General features: G+C 39.8%; 1 protein-coding gene and 1 non-coding gene across 2 annotated transcripts in view; one reads left to right on the top strand and one right to left on the bottom strand.

Moving 5' to 3' along the window:
* The window catches only part of RAB10 (RAB10, member RAS oncogene family), a 78,490-nt gene that overhangs the window by 17,894 nt on the left and 41,051 nt on the right, over positions 1–19,545 (bottom strand). The window contains exon 2 of the mRNA XM_066266703.1: positions 6,684–6,744. Coding sequence (XP_066122800.1) covers positions 6,684–6,744 — 61 coding nt within the window. The remainder of the gene's footprint in view (positions 1–6,683; positions 6,745–19,545) is intronic.
* On the top strand, positions 7,583–7,688 carry LOC136332771 (U6 spliceosomal RNA). The gene has a single exon (XR_010730912.1). It is a non-coding gene; the product is annotated as a U6 spliceosomal RNA (small nuclear RNA).

The raw sequence follows: 19,545 nt of genomic DNA, 5'->3' as shown, positions 1-19,545 counted from the left end.
CAATTTCTCTATATCCAACATACCATGAGTTTAAATTATATCTTTATTGGGGAAAAAAAGGCGAAAAGCCCTATAAAGCTTACAACCTTGTGGGGACAAGAATAAACAAGTAAATAAATATATAATCCCAAATTGTGACAAATGTCAAGAAGGTACACACGGTGGCATGATGATGAACAGGGTAAGGGAGGAAGAAATCTAGATAGAATGACCAGGGTGGTCCTCTCTCTAAAGGCGGTGCTTAAGGGGAATGAGAAATATAAACAGAAATTAGCCAAAGTCATTCAGTCAACAAATATTTATTAAGCACCTACATTTTCCAAGCTCTAATCTAGGTGGTGGTTATATAACCACAAAACAGCCAGATAGGACCCCCACCCTCAAAACACTTACATTCTAGCAGAGGGACAATAATAAATACATCTTTAAAATATTGCAAGTTTAGATACTAAAATAAACTATGACAAAAATAAACTGGGATAAATGTAACAGTGCCAGGCTATTTTTGCTAGTTATCACACAAGGCTCCTCTCAGAAAATAACAATGAGTTGAATCCCAATGAGAGAAGACAGCAGGGCAAAGATCTGATGAAAAGCATTCCAAGTAGAGGAACATCTGATATAGAAGGGCCCTGAAATGGGAACATGCTTGGCATGCTCAAGGCAGGGGAAAATGGCCACAGTGACAGGAGCAAAGCTAGTGTAAGATGATGACAGGAGGGGTGACAGCCAGAACCTGGAATTTTTAAACTGCTGAAATGAGAAGCCTCTAGAATAGAGAGGTACTTCAGAATGCTCAGTCTAGCTACAAGAGGATGTGGGAGGTCTACAGGGCATGTACAAAAGTCCTAAACTGGAAAAGAACTTGCCATTTTCATGGAATTGAAAGATTAGTTGCAGGCAGAAACTACACAAAGGAGCACAAAATGAGGTCAGAAAGGTGGGCAGGGGCACACTCTGTAAACTGTGGTAAAAAATTTGGAATTGGAATTTGGACTTTCACTTGAAATACAATGGAAAGTCAAAACGGTTATAAATAGGAAAAGGAATGACAACCATGACCAGATTTATAGTTTAAAAAGGTTACTTTGGCTATTCAGTGGAAAATTACCAGAAGGCAAAAGGGACCTGTTGGGATAATTCAAAGAAGTAGCAATGGTGACTTTGACTACAGTGGGTAACAATGGAGACGGCAAGTTGCATATGGATACTAGACACATTCTGGAGATTTGCTAAAATTGGATGTTGGGGTTAAAGGAATGGGAAGAATCAAAGATGACTGCCAAATCTCTGCACTTTACAAAGGTAAATGATTAATTTTAAGATGAGACACTAGTGATTTTTGGTGACTGTGGCAAGAATTTCTAACTTAACCCCTTAAAAAAAGACAAAGAAGGGCGACCTAGGCAGAGATCCAAGAGGGCGCACGCGATCACCGAGGGCTGAGCCAACCGAGGAAGTCCCGGAGGCGGGTCCAGGTGGGCGCGGGGCCCAACCAGGGCAGCGGTGGTCACCAAGGTGGGCTGGACCCAGCATCACCTGAGCCCAAAAGCCCTGGGCAGCAACAGCAGCAGTGGCCGGGTAGAGAGACCACAAAACGGGAGCTAAAATGTCTGGATAGAAAAACACCTGAGGCAAAGAAGTAGGCCACATCTAATACCGTACCTAATCACTGAATTATAGTACTGAGCCCAACAAGTAGCCAGCAATAAAAGACAACAGAAAGCGGAGTTTAAGGGAACTTGAACTTTTAAAGTAAGTTCTTCCGGGCCCCTGGCCGGTTGGCTCAGCGGTAGAGCGTCGGCCTGGCGTGCGGGGGACCCGGGTTCGATTCCCGGCCAGGGCACATAGGAGAAGCGCCCATTTGCTTCTCCACCCCCGCCCCCCCTCCTTCCTCTCTGTCTCTCTCTTTCCCTCCCGCAGCCAAGGCTCCATTGGAGCAAAGATGGCCTGGGCGCTGGGGATGGCTTCTTGGCCTCTGCCCCAGGCGCTAGAGTGGCTCTGGTCGCGGCAGAGTGACGCCCCAGAGGGGCAGAGCATCGCCCCCTGGTGGGCAGAGCTTCGCCCTTGGTGGGCGTGCCAGGTGGATCCCGGTCGGGCGCATGCGGGAGTCTGTCTGACTGTCTCTCCCCGTTTCCAGCTTCAGAAAGAAAAAGAAGAAAAAAAAAAAAAAAGTTCTTCCGGGCCAAGAGTAGATAAAAGCAAGCCTAGGAGTGCAGCTGATATTTACAACGGCACCTGAACCCAGCAGAGATAGCCACAAGATCTGGATAACCTGCAGCTCCCAAATAGTGGATAAGAACCAGTCACAGGCAGTGACCCCCACCGATCTCCCCTAGGTCCCAGCCAGGGAAGTCCAGGGCAACACAGACAAAATGGGAAGACAAAGAAGTGCAATCCAAATGACTCCACAAGAGAAACCCTCAGAAAAAGAGCTGAGTGAGATGGATACAAGCAAACTACCAGAGGCAGAGTTTACAATAATGATTATTAGAATGCTGAAAGATCTTAAAACAACAACGGAAGGTCACAGTGAGCACATAAATAAAGAAATAACAAGTATTAAAAAGAACATTGATAAAAAAATTGAAATAATAAAGAAGAACCAGTCAGAAATGACAAATACAATATCTGAAATGAAGACTACACTAGAAGCAATTAAAAGCAGGCTGGATGAAGCAGAGAATGGAATCAGCGATTTAGAACAGTGGTCCCCACGCCGCGGACCGGTACCGGTCCGTGGGCCATTTGGTACCGGTCTGCAGAGGAAGAATAAATAACTTACATTATTTCCGTTTTATTTATATTTAAGTCTGAACGATGTTTTATTTTTTTAAATTACCAGATTCCCTCTGTTACATCCATCTAAGACTTACTCTTGACACTTGTCTCGGTCACATGATACATTTATCCGTCCCACCCTAAAGGCCGGTCCGTGAAAATATTTTCTAACATTAAACCGGTCCGTGGCCCGAAAAAGGTTGGGGACCACTGACTTAGAAGACAAACCATTATGGGGATAAAGCATGGAGCTAAAAGAGAAAAAAAAAAGGTAGGCAGAACTGGTTAAAATTCAGAATAATTGACACCCTTTATTCCCTTGAGATCAACTTGAATTGTAACAAAACAGAATATGAGGTATGGTTCATTTGCTGAATTATTTCTCAGTAAAAGTAAGGAAAACCAATGGTCATCAAGAGGATTGTGTTTTGCCTGACCAGGCAGTGGCACAGTGGATAGAGCGTCGGATTGGGATGCAGAGGACCCAGGTTTGAGACCTTGAGGTTGCCAACTTGAGCGCAGGCTCATCTGGTTTGAGCAAAAGCCCACCAGCTTGAACCCAAGGTCGCTGACTCCAGCAAGGGGTTACTCGGTCTGCTGAAGGCCGCGGTCAAGGCACATATGAGAAAGCAATCAATGAACAACTAAGGTGTTACAATGAAAAACTGATGATTGATGCTTCTCATCTCTCTCCGTTCCTGTCTGTCTGTTCCTGTCTATCCCTCTCTCTGATTCACTCGCTGTCTCTGTAAAAAACAAACAAACAAACAAACAAAAACAACACACACACACACACAAAAGAGGATTGTGTTTCACCTGGCCTGTGGTGGCAGAGTGAGTAGAGTGTTAACCTGGAATGCTGAGGTCACCGGTTCAAAACCCTGGGCTCATCCAGTCAAGGCACATACAGTAAGCCAGAAGCAAGCAATGAACAACTAAAGTAAAGCAACTGTGAATTGATACTTCTTGCTCCCCTCCCTCCTCTCTCTGTAAAATAAATAAATAAATCTTTTTTTTTTTTAATGAGGATTGTGTTTCAAAAAGAATTACTAAATTTAGGGAACATTTTAAAATGCCTAAATTTTGTTTAATTTGTATTAAAATTTAAAGATGTCATAAAGATTATACTTCTAATTACACAGTCAGGTAATGAAGACATGCTGGTTAAACATATCCTACTCCTAGTTATTTGCTTCCTTTATTTTTATTTACTTTTTATTTATTGATTTTAGAGAGAGAGGAAGGGAGAAAGAGAGAGAGAGAAAGGAACTTCTTCTATCTGTTCCTGTCTGTGCCCTGACTGGGGATCAAACCGACAACCTCTGGGCTATGGGATCTGGCCAGAGCTATTAGTTTGTTTTAAAAGGGAATTCCTGTCCTTCTGAAACTGCCTTGAATTGAGACATTGTTCTACCCGAATTCTCCTTCTAACTCTCCAACTATGGCTCTGCAATCTTCTTTGCTACATTCCTCTTCTGCTCATATCCTAAAATGTTAGTATCCTTAGGGTTCTATTCCCATAACAGGTGATTCCCCAATAACAGCTATGATTTATTGCACACTAATTATGCATCCACACTGCTCTAAGTGCTTTACATGTATCACTTATCCTCATAACTACTGTATGAAAGGTCCTATTATAGTGAAACCCAAGATGACATGAATTCAAATTTAACACGATTGTTGACTGGCAGTGAAGAAAGAAAAATGATAGTAAATGGAAAGAGTATTAAAATCAATTGACAAACTGTACAATTTATAGAAGGCAATATAGCAATTAAGAATGCCACTCATTTTTTTTTTTCATTTTAGAAAGAGGAAAAGAGAGAGAGAGAGAGTCAGAGAGAGAAGGGGAAAGGAGCAGGAAGCATCAACTCCCATATATGCCCTGATCAGGCAAGCCAGCAGTTTCAAACCAGCAACCTCAGCATCGCAGGTCGATGCTTTATCCACTGTGCCATCACAGGTCAGGCAAGAATGACACTCTTAACCCGACTTCTGAGCAAGCACTGGTTTCTAGCTCTGCCATTTACAGGCTATAAGACCTTAGTTAGATTATGTCAAAATGTCTCCAATTCATTATCTGTAAAGTAGGAATAACTCAAGAGAAAATAAAGCATTTGCTTATACATAGATTTGTAGCAGCTTTATGGTAAATAAACAAGTTGTGATATATCAAAAATGAAATACTACTCAGATATAAAAATAATGATTTACTGATACACATAAAATCATTGACAATTTTCAAAATAATTATGCCAAGAAGCCAGAACCCCTCCCCCAAATGAAAAAACAAAACAGAACAAAAAAACCACTGTATGACTTCATTGAAGTATAGTACTAGAAAATGCAAACTAGTTTACAGTGATAGCAGGTAGAACAGTGGTTGCCTGGGGACCAGCCATGGGGAAGAAGAGAGATTACAAAGAGGCTTGATTGAGGAAACTGTTAACGTGTGAGTATGCTCATTTTCCTGACTGTGGTGATGGCTTCACAGGTTTATGCATATGTCAGAACTTAACAATTTGTACACTTTAAATATGTACAGTTTATGTCAGTAACACCTCAATAAAACCTTAAAAAAGGAGTAACATCTTACAGGGTCATTGTACTTAAAATAAAACATAATACAGGGGGTCCTCAGGTTATGACAGTTTCTACAACAGTAACATTACCAGAATTTTGGTGTAAGTTGAAATACACTTTAGCCTAAGTCAGGTACCTATCCTAACACAGTTGTAAAATCATAATCTAGAACATAAAAACACAACTAAGCCACAGAAAAAGATTACTGCGTATTCTTCTGCCACGTGCAACCAAATTAGTTGATCCATGTAGTATGTAAGTATGATGCTAACAGTGTAAGCTGAAACACGTTTCAATTTTTTAAAGATTTTATGGCAGTGAGTGTTGTAAACTTGAAATGTATGTTGAGACTGTCATAACCTAAGGACTCCCTGTATATGTATTATAACTTAAAAGTCTATGGTTCAAACTTGATACAAATTTAAAGAATTTTATTGTACTTCTATTGGGGGGGCAAACCTTATAAAAACAAAAAATAATGCCTATAAAAAGTTATACATGGCCCTGGCCGGTTGGCTCAGCGGTAGAGCGTCGGCCTGGCATGCGGGGGACCCGGGTTCGATTCCCGGCCAGGGCACATAGGAGAGGCGCCCATTTGCTTCTCCACCCCCACCCCCTCCTTCCTCTCTGTCTCTCTCTTCCCCTCCCGCAGCCCAGCCGGGGCTCCATTGGGGCGAGGATGGCCCGGGCGCTGGGGATGGCTCCTTGGCCTCTGCCCCAGGCGCTAGAGTGGCTCTGGTCCCGGCAGGGCAACGCCCCGGAGGGGCAGAGCATTGCCCCCTGGTGGGCGTGCCGGGTGGATCCCGGTCGGGTGCATGCGGGAGTCTGTCTGACTGTCTCTCTGTCTCTCCCTGTTTCCAGCTTCAGAGAAATACAAAAAAAAAAAAAAAAAGTTATACATTCATTAAAATAAAATTTTTAGCTTAAGCCTATCAGAGCATCAAAAGAAATATATTAACTATTTTATTGAATATAAGCAAAGTATTGTGTTAGAGGCTTTACTTAGATTATTTCATAAAATCCTTACAACAATCCTTTGAAATTGGTGGTATTGTTTCTATTTCCCATATAAAGATTTAAGAGGCTCATAGTGAGCACATAACTTGTTCAAATTTATACACGAAGTGAAAAAGGTAAAACACTCAGCCAGCCCTCATGGATTCCAAAGTCCATGGCAATGATTATTTTTACTTCACCGAAAAGAGGTTCCCTGATTGCTGGCTTTAGATAGGGAAGTCTCACAGATTCTAAACAGGAGACAAAACCTTCAGACTTGGCATTCTACTACATAAAGTGAGTAAATCAGCATCACTTACCATATCTGTAGCTTGATCTTCTTTCCTTGTAATTCAACTGTTTTGATCTTAAAGTCTATTCCTACAACATAGAAAAGAAAAGGTAAATTGTATCTTTGGCTGTGAACTGGGCTATACTAAAATTAATTGGAATAAAAACATACTTTTAGCCCTGGCCAACTAGCTCAGTTGGTTAGAGCATCACTCTAAAATGATAAGGTTGTGGGTTCGATCTCCGGTCAGGGAACATACAAGAATCAACCAATGGCCCAACAGGTGGTGGCACAGTGGATAGAGTATTAACCTGGGACACTGAGGTCCCAGGCTTGAAACCCCGAGATTGTCAGCTTGAGAGCAGGCTCATCCGGCTTAAGCATAGGCTCACCAGCTTGAGTACAGGGTTGCCAGGTTGAGCCTGGGAATCACTGACATGATGCCATGGTCGCTGGCTAAAGCACAAGGTTGATGGCTTGAGCAAGGGGTCACTGGCTTGGTGCACGAGAAGCAATCAATGAACAACTAAAGTGACACAACTATAAATTAATGCTTCTCATTTCTTTCCCTTCCTGTCTCTCTTGCAAAAATAAAAAATTTAAAAAATCAATAATGAATGCAAGGATAAGTGGAGCAACAAATAGATGTTTCTTTTTCTCTCTCCCACAAACACACTTAAAATGTGTACATCTGGCTCTAGATATTTACTAGGTATGTAATTCTGACCAAATGCATCCAATTTTAAACCCGAGTAATAATTAAGATCCAGGATGGTAGAAGAAATACTATACAAAAAGAGTGAGTTCTTACAATTAGAAAATAAAAAAGTACAATTTAAAATATCTAATGCAAAGGAATAAAAGATGCTTCCTAGTAGGAAAAAAATACAGCCTTCCTAGCTTGCAGAGCAATAGAAAACTATGAGGGTGCTTTCTTCGGCAGCACACACACTAAACTTGGAATGATACAGTGATTAGTATGGCCCATGCACAAATTCATGAAAAAATTATGAAAGATAAAAGGGTCATTTCATAATGAAAAAGGGGTCAATTAACTAAGAAGACAGAAAAATACTAAATGTGCCTGACCTGGGGTGGTGCAGTGGATCAAGTGTCGACCTGGAATGCTGAGGTTGTTGGCTAGAGCAGGGAGATCATCCACACCATCCCAAAGCTCATCAGCTTGAGCCCAATGATTACTGGCATGAGAAGCCCAAAGTTTCTGGCTTGAGCAAGAGGACACTGGCTCAGCCCTGCTCAAGGCACATATGAGAAGCAATCAATGCACAACTAAAATTGAAAGTGACCACAACTTGATGCTTCACCCTCTCTCCCTTCCTAAAAATAAAATCAAATCATCAAAAGAGGAAATCTTTTTTTTTTTTTTTTTTAAACACAGATTCTTGGGATCTAGCTCAAACAAGTATTTCAATTTACAGAAGGTCTAATTCATTTATCATTTTCAGATGCTCGGGAAATTGAAGAACACTATCAGCTCAAATATTTGTCTTTAATGATGTTGCAGAAGCGCCATCCAGTGGCAAGAGGACCAACTGCAACTTCAAACCACTATAAATATCATTTTTCCAAGGCTTGTTTCCATGACACATCAATACACAGTAATTAATGAAAGCACCTATATAATTGAACTCCATATAACCAAAGTTTAACAACTTATAGCTAAATGATCAAATCTGTGGGTTGTTTTTTTTTAATTTTTCCACATATTTGAGAGATCAGAGAGAGAGGAAGGGAGACAGAAAGAAGCATCAACTTGTTTTTCCACTTAGTTGTTCCATTTAGTTATGCACACTCATTGACTGCCTCTCTCATATATGTTCTGACCAGGAATCAAACCTCAGGACCTTGACAGAGCCAGGACGATGCTACCTGTCCAGGACCATATCTGTGGTTTTTAACAGTGTTTCCACCACACCAGGAGAGGAAGTAAAAATCACATATGTATGGTAATTTTTTACTCTCCCCCCCCCTCACTGATTTGAGGGACAGGGTAAAAGGAGGAGAGAGAGAAGCCTCAACTTGTTGTTCCACTTAGTTGTGCATCTACTGATTGCTTCTCATCTGTGTCCTGACCAGGGCTCGAATTGGCACTTGAGATAGAGCAGGTGACCTGGGATAGAACAGTGATTCTGGTGCTCCAGGACCACACTCCATCCACTGCATCACCGGCCAGCACCACATCTGTGGCTTTTAACAAGTGAAAATCAATGTTTTCACCAAACCAGGAAAGCAAGTAAGAATTACATACCTACAATATTCTGAATGTAGTTTAGTCTGAAATTTAAGAGACCAGGTGTAGTCCTAGTTGTCATTAAAACACAAATTTCAAAAAGGCCATTTTCCAACATGGACATTACTTTCTTTATCCAGATGCAGATGTGAAGATTCAGAATGCAAAAAAGTTCCCTCTAAAGATCCTTTCATCTAATGGCTTAGAAAACACACAGAATTTACAATGTGCCTAGCACTGTTTTATGCCTATTGCATGGATTATAACTCATGAAATTCTCAGAATAATCCTAGTCCACAGTATTATTTCCATTCTACAAATGAAGACTAGGATAAAAGCTAATAGCAGCAGCAGCAGAAAAAAAGAGAAAGAACAGTAAAACCAATAATATTTACTGGATAATTACACTAAGTGTTCCAACCACATATACCGCCGATCCTCTGAGAAAGTGCCAATACACTTACTTTACAGAAGAGAAAACTTAAGGTAATTTACTTAAGATCATAGAATAGGCGGCAGAGCCAGGACTCAGTTCCATGTGTTTAATTTCAGACCATGCATGCTCTTAACCTACAGTTCCACAATTCCATTTTTATTTACTTACTTTCTATTGATATAAAATTTACATAACATAAAATTTACCATTTAAAGTGAACAATTCATTACATTCAGAATATTGTGCAGTCACTACCTCTACCTAGTTCCAAAATGTTTTACTTCCTCAAAAGGAATTCCATACCCGTGAAGCAGTTGTTTTCTGCTTTCCATTATCCCCTCTTATGACTCCCTGGAAACCACCAGTCTGCATTCTATCTCTATAGATTTGCCTATTCTGGATATTTCATAAAAATGGAAGCACACAACTTTTGACCTTTCGTGTCTGGCTTCTTTCACTTAGCCTAATAATTTTACAGTCCATCCACAGTGCAGCATATATCAGCAATTCATTCCTTTTTAGGACTGAATAATATTCTATTATATACAACATAATTTATTTATCCACTCATCTGTTGGCTGTTTTCACCTTTTGGCTTTTGTGAAGTGTTGCTATAACATGCACGTACTTATATTTATTTGACTACCTGTTTACAATTCTTTGGCGTATATATGGTGGGTCATACAGTAACTTTATCATTAACTCTTTGTGGAACTGCTATTTTCAACAGCAGCTGCACCATTTTACATTCCCACTAGCAATGTAGATGGTTCAATTTTTCTATATCCTAACCAATGCTTATTGTTTTCCTTTTTTAAAATTTAGCCATCCTACTGGGTGCGCATAAAGTGGCACCTCACTGTGATTTCAATTTCCATTTTCCTAACAATTAATGATACTGAGCAACAATTCATGCACTTGCTGGACATTTGTATATCTTCTTTGGCAAAGTGTCTCTTCAAGTCCTTTGCCCATTTTTAAATCAAGTTGTTTGTCTTTTCGTTGTTGAGTGGTAAAAATTCTTTATATACTGTGAACCAGACCATTATCAGATACACATATTTTGCGAGAGAGAAAGAGAGACAGGAAGAGACAGGAAGGGAGAGAGATGAGAAGCATAAACTTGTAGTTGTTTCACTTTAGTTCTTCATTGATTGCTTTTCATATGTGCCTTGACTGGGGTGGAGGGGGCTCAAGTCAGCGACCATGGGATCATGTTGATGATTTCACGCTCTAGCTGGTGAGCCTGCAATCAAGCTGGCAACTTTGGGGTTTCAAACTTGGGGTCTTCAGTGTCCCAGGTCAACACCCTATCCACTGTGTCACCACCAGCCAGGCCCTTATCAAGATGTATGATTTGCAGATACATTCCTCCATTCTGTAGGCTGTCTTTTCACTTTAATTTCCTTTGAAGCCCAAGTTTTTAGTTTTAATGAAGTCCAATTAAGTTACCCTTTTCTAGGCTTTTGATAAAATACAACACAATTTTATGTTTAAGACTCTCAACAAAATGGGTATAGAAGGAAAATATCTCAACATGATAAAGGCCATATATGATAAACCATTAGCCAACATCCTATTAAACGGCATAAAACTGAGGACTTTCTACCTTAAATCAGGAATAAGACAGGGTTGTCCACTCTCTCCACTCTTATTCAACGTGGTGCTAGAAGTTCTGGCCAGAGCAATCAGACAAGACAAAGAAATAAAAGGCATCCATATCGGAAAAGAAGAAGTAAAGCTATCACTTTTTGCTGATGATATGATCCTATACATCGAAAACCCGAAGGACTCCACAAAAAGATTATTAGAAACAATAAACCAATACAGTAAGGTCGCAGGATACAAAATTAACATACAAAAGTCCATAGCCTTTCTATATGCCAACAATGAAATATTAGAAAACGAACTCAAAAAAATAATCCCCTTCACGATTGCAACAAAAAAAATAAAATACCTAGGAATAAACATAACAAAGAACGTAAAGGACCTATATAATGAAAATTACAAAGCATTGTTAAGGGAAATCGAAAAAGATACAATGAGATGGAAAAATATTCCTTGTTCTTGGATAGGAAGAATAAATATAATCAAAATGGCCATATTACCCAAAGCAATATACAAATTTAATGCAATTCCCATCAAAATCCCTATGAGATTTTTTAAAGAAATGGAACAAAAAATCATCAGATTTATATGGAACTATAAAAAACCCCGAATAGCCAAAACAATCCTAAGGAAAAAGAATGAAGCTGGGGGCATTACAATACCTGACTTTAAACTATATTATAGGGCCACGATAATCAAAACAGCATGGTATTGGCAAAAAAAATAGACACTCAGACCAATGGAACAGAATAGAAAGCCCAGAAATAAAACCACATATATATGGTCAAATAATCTTTGATAAAGGGGTCAACAACACACAATGGAGAAAAGAAAGCCTCTTCAACAAATGGTGTTGGGAAAACTGGAAAGCCACATGCAAAAGAATGAAACTCGACTACAGCCTGTCCCCGTGTACTAAAATTAATTCAAAATGGATCAAAGACCTAAATATAAGACCTGAAACAATAAAGTACATAGAAGAAGACATAGGTACTAAAATCATGGACCTGGGTTTTAAAGAACATTTTATGAACTTGACTCCAATGGCAAGAGAAGTGAAGGCAAAGATAAATGAATGGGACTACATCAGAATTAAAAGTTTTTGCTCAGCAAGAGAAACTGATATCAAAATAAACAGACAGCCAACTATATGGGAACTGATATTTTCAAACGACAGCTCAGATAAGGGCCTAATATCCAAAATTTACAAAGAACTCATAAAACTCAACAACAAACAAACAAACAATCCAATAAAAAAATGGGAAGAGGACATGAACAGACACTTCTCCCAGGAAGAGATACAAATGGCCAACAGATATATGAAAAGATGCTCAGCTTCATTAGTTATTAGAGAAATGCAAATCAAAACTACAATGAGATACCACCTCACTCCTGTTAGATTAGCTATTATCAACAAGACGGGTAATAGCAAATGTTGGAGAGGCTGTGGAAAAAAAGGAACCCTCATTCACTGTTGGTGGGACTGTAAAGTAGTACAACCATTATGGACGAAAGTATGGTGGTTCCTCAAAAAACTGCAAATAGAACTACCTTATGACCCAGCAATCCCTCTACTGGGTATATACCCCAAAACCTCAGAAACATTGATACGTGAAGACACATGTAGCCCCATGTTCATTGCAGCACTGTTCACAGTGGCCAAGACATGGAAACAACCAAAAAGCCCTTCAATAGAAGACTGGATAAAGAAGATGTGGCACATATACACTATGGAATACTACTCAGCCATAAGAAATGATGACATCAGATCATTTACAGCAAAATGGTGGGATCTTGATAACATTATAAGAAGTGAAATAAGTAAATCAGAAAAAAACAAGAACTACATGATTCCATACATTGGTGGAACATAAAAATGAGACTAAGAGACATGGACAAGAGTATGGTGGTTACCAGGGGTGGGGGGGAGGGAGGACATGGGAGGGAGGGAGGGAGGGAGAGAGTTAGGGGGAGGGGGAGGGGCACAGAGAACTAGATAGAGGGTGACGGAGGACAATCTGACTTTGGGCGAGGGGTTTGCAACATAATTTGATGACAAAATAACCTAGACATGTTTTCTTTGAATATATGTACCCTGATTTATTAATGTCATCCCATTACCATTAATAAAAATTTATTTTAAAAAAGTAAAAAAAATAAAAATAAAAAAAAAAGTTACCCTTTTCTTTTTGCTACATGCTGTAACTCCACTGGTTTTAATTTTAAAGATAAGACGGGTAAAGTTCTAGAAATTGAAAAACTGACAGAACCAAAGCTAGTTCAACTTTTTCCAACTGCCCTGTAGGAAGTAATAGAGAAATAGTACAAGCATTTCTAGTATTTGTATATAGACACACAAACATACATATATATTGTCTATGAGCTATTTCACATCCTAGTGTGTCCCAGCAAAATAAGCTACACTTACTACATACTTGGCAGTGAATGCAACAAAGTCCTTCTGTTGAAGAAATTTACATTCCAGAGAAGGGAGACAAAATAAAAATTTTAATGTTAGTAGTGATAAATGCTGTAAACAAAACAGAAGGATAGCTACTTTATACAAGGAAATCAAGAAATGCCTCACTGAGAGACCTTTGAGCACAGACCTCAGGAGGTTTGGAAACAAAACAAGCCATGTGAATATCTGAATAGAGTGTTCCAGGTAGAGAAAGTAATTACGTGCAAAGGGTCTAAGGTGGAAATATGTTTGACATGTTTGAGACAGATGGGTAGGGCCTGACCAGGTGGTGGCACAGTGGATAGAGTGTCAAACTGGGATGCAGAGGACACAGGTTTGAAACCCGAGGCCGCCGGCTTAAGTGCAAGCTCACTAGCTTGAGTGTGGGATCACAGACATGACCCCATGGTCATAGTTGGCTTGAACAAAGGGTCAGTTAGTTGCTCTGCTGTAGTCTCCCACCCAGTCAAGGCACACATGAAAAAGCCATCAAACAACAACTAAGGTGCTGCAACAAAGACCTGATGCTTCTCATCTCTCCCTTCCTGTCTGTCTGTTCTTGTCAGTCCCTCTGTCTGACACACACACACACACACACAGACACACCACATCAGTAGGGCCTGACCTGTGGTGGCACAGTGGATAAAGCATCAACCTGGAATGCTGAGGTTGCCGGTTCGAGATCCTGGGCTTGCCATGTCAAGGCACATACCAGAAGCAGGTTGATACTTGCCGTTCCCCACCCCTCATCCTTCCTCTCTTTAAAATCAAGAAAAAAGGAAAAGAAACATGGGTAGGGGTTTGGTACAGTGATATGGGCCATTCTAATCCATGAACATGGTAGAATGCTATTTATGTGGCCCTTTAAATTCACTCAGTAGTACTTTGTAATTTTCAGTGCCTAGGTCTAGTACATATTTTGTTAAATTTCTTTCTATTTCATTTTAATTTTTGGATGCTATTGTAAATGATACTTTTATATAGTATTTAGTATATTATATATACTATATAGTTAATAGTATTTGTATATTGACTTTATATCCTGAAAACCTGCTATATTCACTTATTAATTCTAGTTGCTCTTTGTTCTGGGTGGGGGAAGAGGTTGTTTAGGGTTTTCTATGTATATAATCAGGGGTCTGTAAAAAAGCACTTCATATCATCTTTCTTTCAAACCTCTAGAACCTATTTCTTACTCTTGTTTTATTGTATTAGCTATACTTTCTAATACCATGTTGCTTTGCACTTGATCCTTGAGAGAAAACTTAGACTGGAAGCTTCACCATTAAAATATCATGTTAACTGTACATTAAGTAGTAGGTTGAGGAAAAGTCCTTCCATTTCTAGTTTATGATTTATCAAGACACAAAAAATGAGTTGCACTTATCAAATGCTTTTTCTATACCTATACCTATTAAGATGATCATTTTTTTTCTTTATTCCTTTAAAGTAGCTAATTAAAATAGATTATGATGTCAAATCAACACTGGATTCCTGAAATAAAGCCCAGTTGGTCATGACACACTATTCTTTTTGAAGTTCCTGGAATTGATTTGCAATTATCTAGATCTTTTAAAAAATTTATTGATTTTACAAAGAGCAGAGAAAAAGGTAGGGGCAGGGGCTGTGAGGATCAGGAAGCATCAACTAGGTGCTTCTTGTTTGTGCCTTGACCGGGGAAGTCCAGGGGTTTCAACCCAGCAACCTCAGCATTCCAGGTCAATGCTTTATCCACTGCGCCACCACAGGTCAGGCGATAAGAATTATTATATACACGTTAAAGAAGGGCATGTCAATATTCATTAGAGACAGGTCATGTCTTTGTCTGGTTTTAGTATCCAAGATAAGCCTGACCTGTGGTGGTGCAATGGATAAAGCACTGACTTGGAATGCTGAGGTTGCTGGTTCGAAACCCTGGGCTTGCCTGGTCAAGGCACATATAGAAGTTGATGCTTCCTGCTTCTCCCACCTTCTCTCTCTCTCTCTCCTCCCTAAAATGAATAAAATCTTTAAAAAACAAAACAAAAAAATGTATCCAAGATAAGGTTGGGCCCATAAATGATTTGAAAATGTGCCTTCTTCCTCTACCAGAAGACTAGTACTTTCTTCTTTAATGCCTGACCAGGCGGTGGCACAGTGGATAGAGTATTGCACTGGGACGGACGCAGAGGACCCATGTTTGAAACCCTAAGGTCGCCAGCTTGAGCAAGGGGTCACTTGGTCTGCTGTAGCCCCCGTCAAGGCACATATGAGAAAGTAATCAGTAAACAACTGGTGCCACTACAAAGAATTGATGCTTCTCATCTCTCCTTCCTATCTGTCCCTCTCTCTGTCACACACACAAAAGTTTGATAAAATCTGTATGACCTATGGTGGTGCGGTGAATAAAGCATTGACCTGGAACAGTGAGGTTGCTGGTTCAAAGCCCTGGGCTCACCTGGTCAAGGCACATATAGGAGTTGATACTTCCTGCTGCTCCTTCCTTCTTCTCTCTCTCTCATCTCTCTCTAAAAATGCATATATAAAATCTAAAAATTAATTAACAAATAAAAGTTTGATAGAATTCATCAGTGAAGTCATCTGGGCCTTGAGATTACTTTCCGAAAAATTTAAATTAAGTTTCAATTTCTTTAATATATGTTCGTTTACTCTATCAATCACTAAAGAGAAATGGTGAAATACCCAACTATGTAATTGTCGACTATTACTTCTTCCAATTCTATCAGTTTTTGCTTCAAGTATTTTGAAACTCCATTATTAGGTATATAAATGATAAATGTACACATTTATCATTATCAAGACTCTTCATTCCTGAAAATATATATTCCTTGATCTAAAATCTCTAATATTAATACAGCCACTTGAGCATTTTGATGATAGTATATATAGCTTATTAGATATACCTAACTTTTTTAGTGGTTGTGCTAGGGTTTATAATATACATCTTTAAATTTTTTATTTATTTATTTTTGAGAAAGAGGGGAAGGGTGTGTGTGGGACAGGTGGGAGGGGAAGGGAAGGTGAAGAAGGAGACACTGATTTGTTGTTCCACTTATTTATGAATTCATTGGTTTATTCTTGTTATATGCCCTGATTAGGGGAGGGAGTTGAATCCACAACCTTGGCATATTGGGTCAACACTCTACCAGTGGTCAGCAAACTCATTAGTCAACAGAGCCAAATATCAACAGTACAACGACTGAAATTTCTTTTGAGAGCCAAATTTTTTAAACTTAAACTATATAGTTAGGTACATTGTTATTAACTTAATTAGGGTACTCCTAAACTGGCCTTTGATAAAAACGTCGCATGCTATTAGGTCACATGTGGCTGTGAGCCGTGGTTTGCTGACCACTGCTCTAGCCAATTGAGCTAGCCAGGGCCTTATAATATACATCTTTTTTTATCCCCCCCCCCGAAGCTGGAAATGGGGAGAGACAGTCAGACAGACTCCCGCATGCGCCCGACCCGACCGGGATCCACCCGGCTCGCCCACCAGGGGCTACGCTCTGCCCACCAGGGGGCGATGCTCTGCCCCTCCAGGGCGTCGCTCTGCTGCGACCAGAGCCACTCGAGCGCCTGGGGCAGAGGCCAAGGAGCCTTCCCCAGCGCCCGGGCCATCTTTGCTCCAATGGAGCCTTGGCTGTGGGAGGGGAAGACAGAGACAGAGAGGAAGGAGGGGGGAGGGGTGGAGAAGCAAATGGGCGCTTCTTCTATGTGCCCTGGCCGGGAATCGAACCTGGGTCTCCCGCACGCCAGGCCGACGCTCTACCGCTGAGCCAACCGGCCAGGGCAATATACATCTTTAACAACATCTACCTTCAAACAATTTTATATTGCTTCTCATATTACTAACAGAACCTTACAGTAGTATACTACCATTTTCTCTCTCCATTAGGCTTTTAAAAATCTTGTATTTCTACAAGTTATATTTACCTCTAATATTATAAATCCTAAAAAACATTAAGGTTTTTTTTTTTGCTTTAAACAGTCAATTCTCTTTGAAATAAATTAAAATTTGAGAAAAAAAACCACATTATTTCCCCACATTTTTACCATTTCTTATCCTCTTCATTCCTATTTGTAAATATGAGTTTCCATCTGGCATGATTTTCTTGGGCCTGAAAAGCTTCATTTAACATTTATAAGTGTGTGAGACTGCCAGTAAGAAATTCTCTCAGCTTTTGTTTGTCTGGAGAACATCTTTATTTTGCCTTCATTTCTGAAAGATAATTTTGTTAGGATTAAATTCTAACTTTATAGTTTGTTTCCCTTTCAGAACTTTAAATATGTTTTCCACTGTCTTCTGGCCTGCACTGTTTCTTTTTCCCCTTTCTCCCTTTTGGGAGTAATGTGAATTTAAGAAACATTTTATTTTAAAATGGTTTTACAGAAAACTTGCAAAAAATAGAGTTCATGTATCCTTTTCATCTATCTTCTCCTAATGTTACTGCTTACACAACCATCTCTCAAAAACCAGAAGGTAACACTGGTACACAATGCACCTTTTCTAAGCACTTCTTTGTTTTCTGGCACCAAAGATGCAAGGTTCCAGGAACATCTTGCATTTCTCCTACTCTGGCTCTGGGTGGGAATCAACCAGTTCTTCGAAGAGCCCCGGTTCCTTTTTTTATTGAAGATTTGTAGAGTCCAACATCTGGGCAGTAGGTATGTTCATTGCTACTAGAGTGTCATTGCTTAGAGGCTTTCCCAGAAAACAGGACGAGGAAAGATATTTATGTATACTAACCCATGTCTACACATACCTACAATTCCATAACAATCTGTATGTATATATAAAACTGAGTTCATACTGCCACCTCTTATTCCAATCTAACATAGTTTATCTAGACTTCTTCCTTTCCTTACTTGTAACACCACCCCCTTCCTTTTTTTTTTTTTTTTTTTTTTTACAGAGACCGAGCGAGAGTCAGAGAGAGGGATAGGGACAGACAGACAGAAACGGAGAGAGATGAGAAGCATCAATCATCAGTTTTTCGTCGCGACATCTTAGTTGTTCATTGATTGCTTTCTCATATGTGCCTTGACCATGGGCCTTCAGCAGACTGAGTAACCCCTTGCTCAAGCCAGCGACCTTGGGTCCAAGTTGGTGAGCTTTGCTCAAACCAGATGAGCCCGCGCTCAAGCTGGCGACCTTGGGGTCTCGAACCTGGGTCCTCAGCATCCCAGTCCGACACTCTATCCATTGCGCCACCGCCTGTTCAGGCATCACCCCCTTCCTTTAACAATTAGAAACCTCGCTCATTATCTAAAATAGGTTTACTTATATATTCATCCTGGTATACAGTAGTCCTCTCTTAACATTGTCAATAGGTTATTGAAAATGGCAACTCTGATAGATGCCATTCCATCTCAGGGCCACTCACACACATAGTTACGCCCACTCAGACTGGGACAATTTAGGCACACCAATTCACCTCACATGCACACCTTTAGGATGTGAGAGGAAACCAGAGTACCAGAAGGTATTGGGAGAATCTGCAAATTCCACACAAGACTGTGGAGCGGCCAGGGATTTTTCTTTCTCCTCAATGTTATAACAAAACAATGTTGAACGAAACCATGATATTTGAGGACTTGGTTCATATATAAAGTAGTTTCAGACTTGCTAACCCTTGCCCTTATAAGGAACTTGATTCACTAACTATCCAATTCTTTTTATCTTTAGCCTTACAGTATCTAAACAAAATACTCTTTTCTAGAGTAACTTTGATTATTCCTTTTTTCCTCCTCAGTGCAGTTGTTACTGATTTGCAATAGAGATAGGTTCATTTGTTGGCTTACATTGTTTTTCGTGAGAAGTCAACAGTTGTTCTTATCTTTGTCCCGCATACATACTTTGGTTATTTTGGATTAGGCAAACATTTTGTATATTTTATCAATGTACGAATTTCTTAAATGTTTTGTTCAGGTGGTCAGCTAAATTAGTTGAGAATCAGCTTAATCCTTCTGAGGCCTGTTTTCCAGGCAGTTTTAGGGTGGAGCTGGAGTAGCCTTTCTCTAGAGTTACATTAGCACTACTCATAAGGATTGACACTTCTGGGGTTTTCCCCCAAGTGGCACTAATATTCAACAAGGTCTCTGCACTCTAGCTGGTCAGAACGAGAATATCG

Source organism: Saccopteryx bilineata, chromosome 3, assembly GCF_036850765.1.
Source record: "Saccopteryx bilineata isolate mSacBil1 chromosome 3, mSacBil1_pri_phased_curated, whole genome shotgun sequence".
In the NCBI taxonomy this organism is placed as follows: Eukaryota; Metazoa; Chordata; class Mammalia; order Chiroptera; family Emballonuridae; genus Saccopteryx; species Saccopteryx bilineata.
This window is presented reverse-complemented; position numbering and strand designations above follow the sequence as displayed.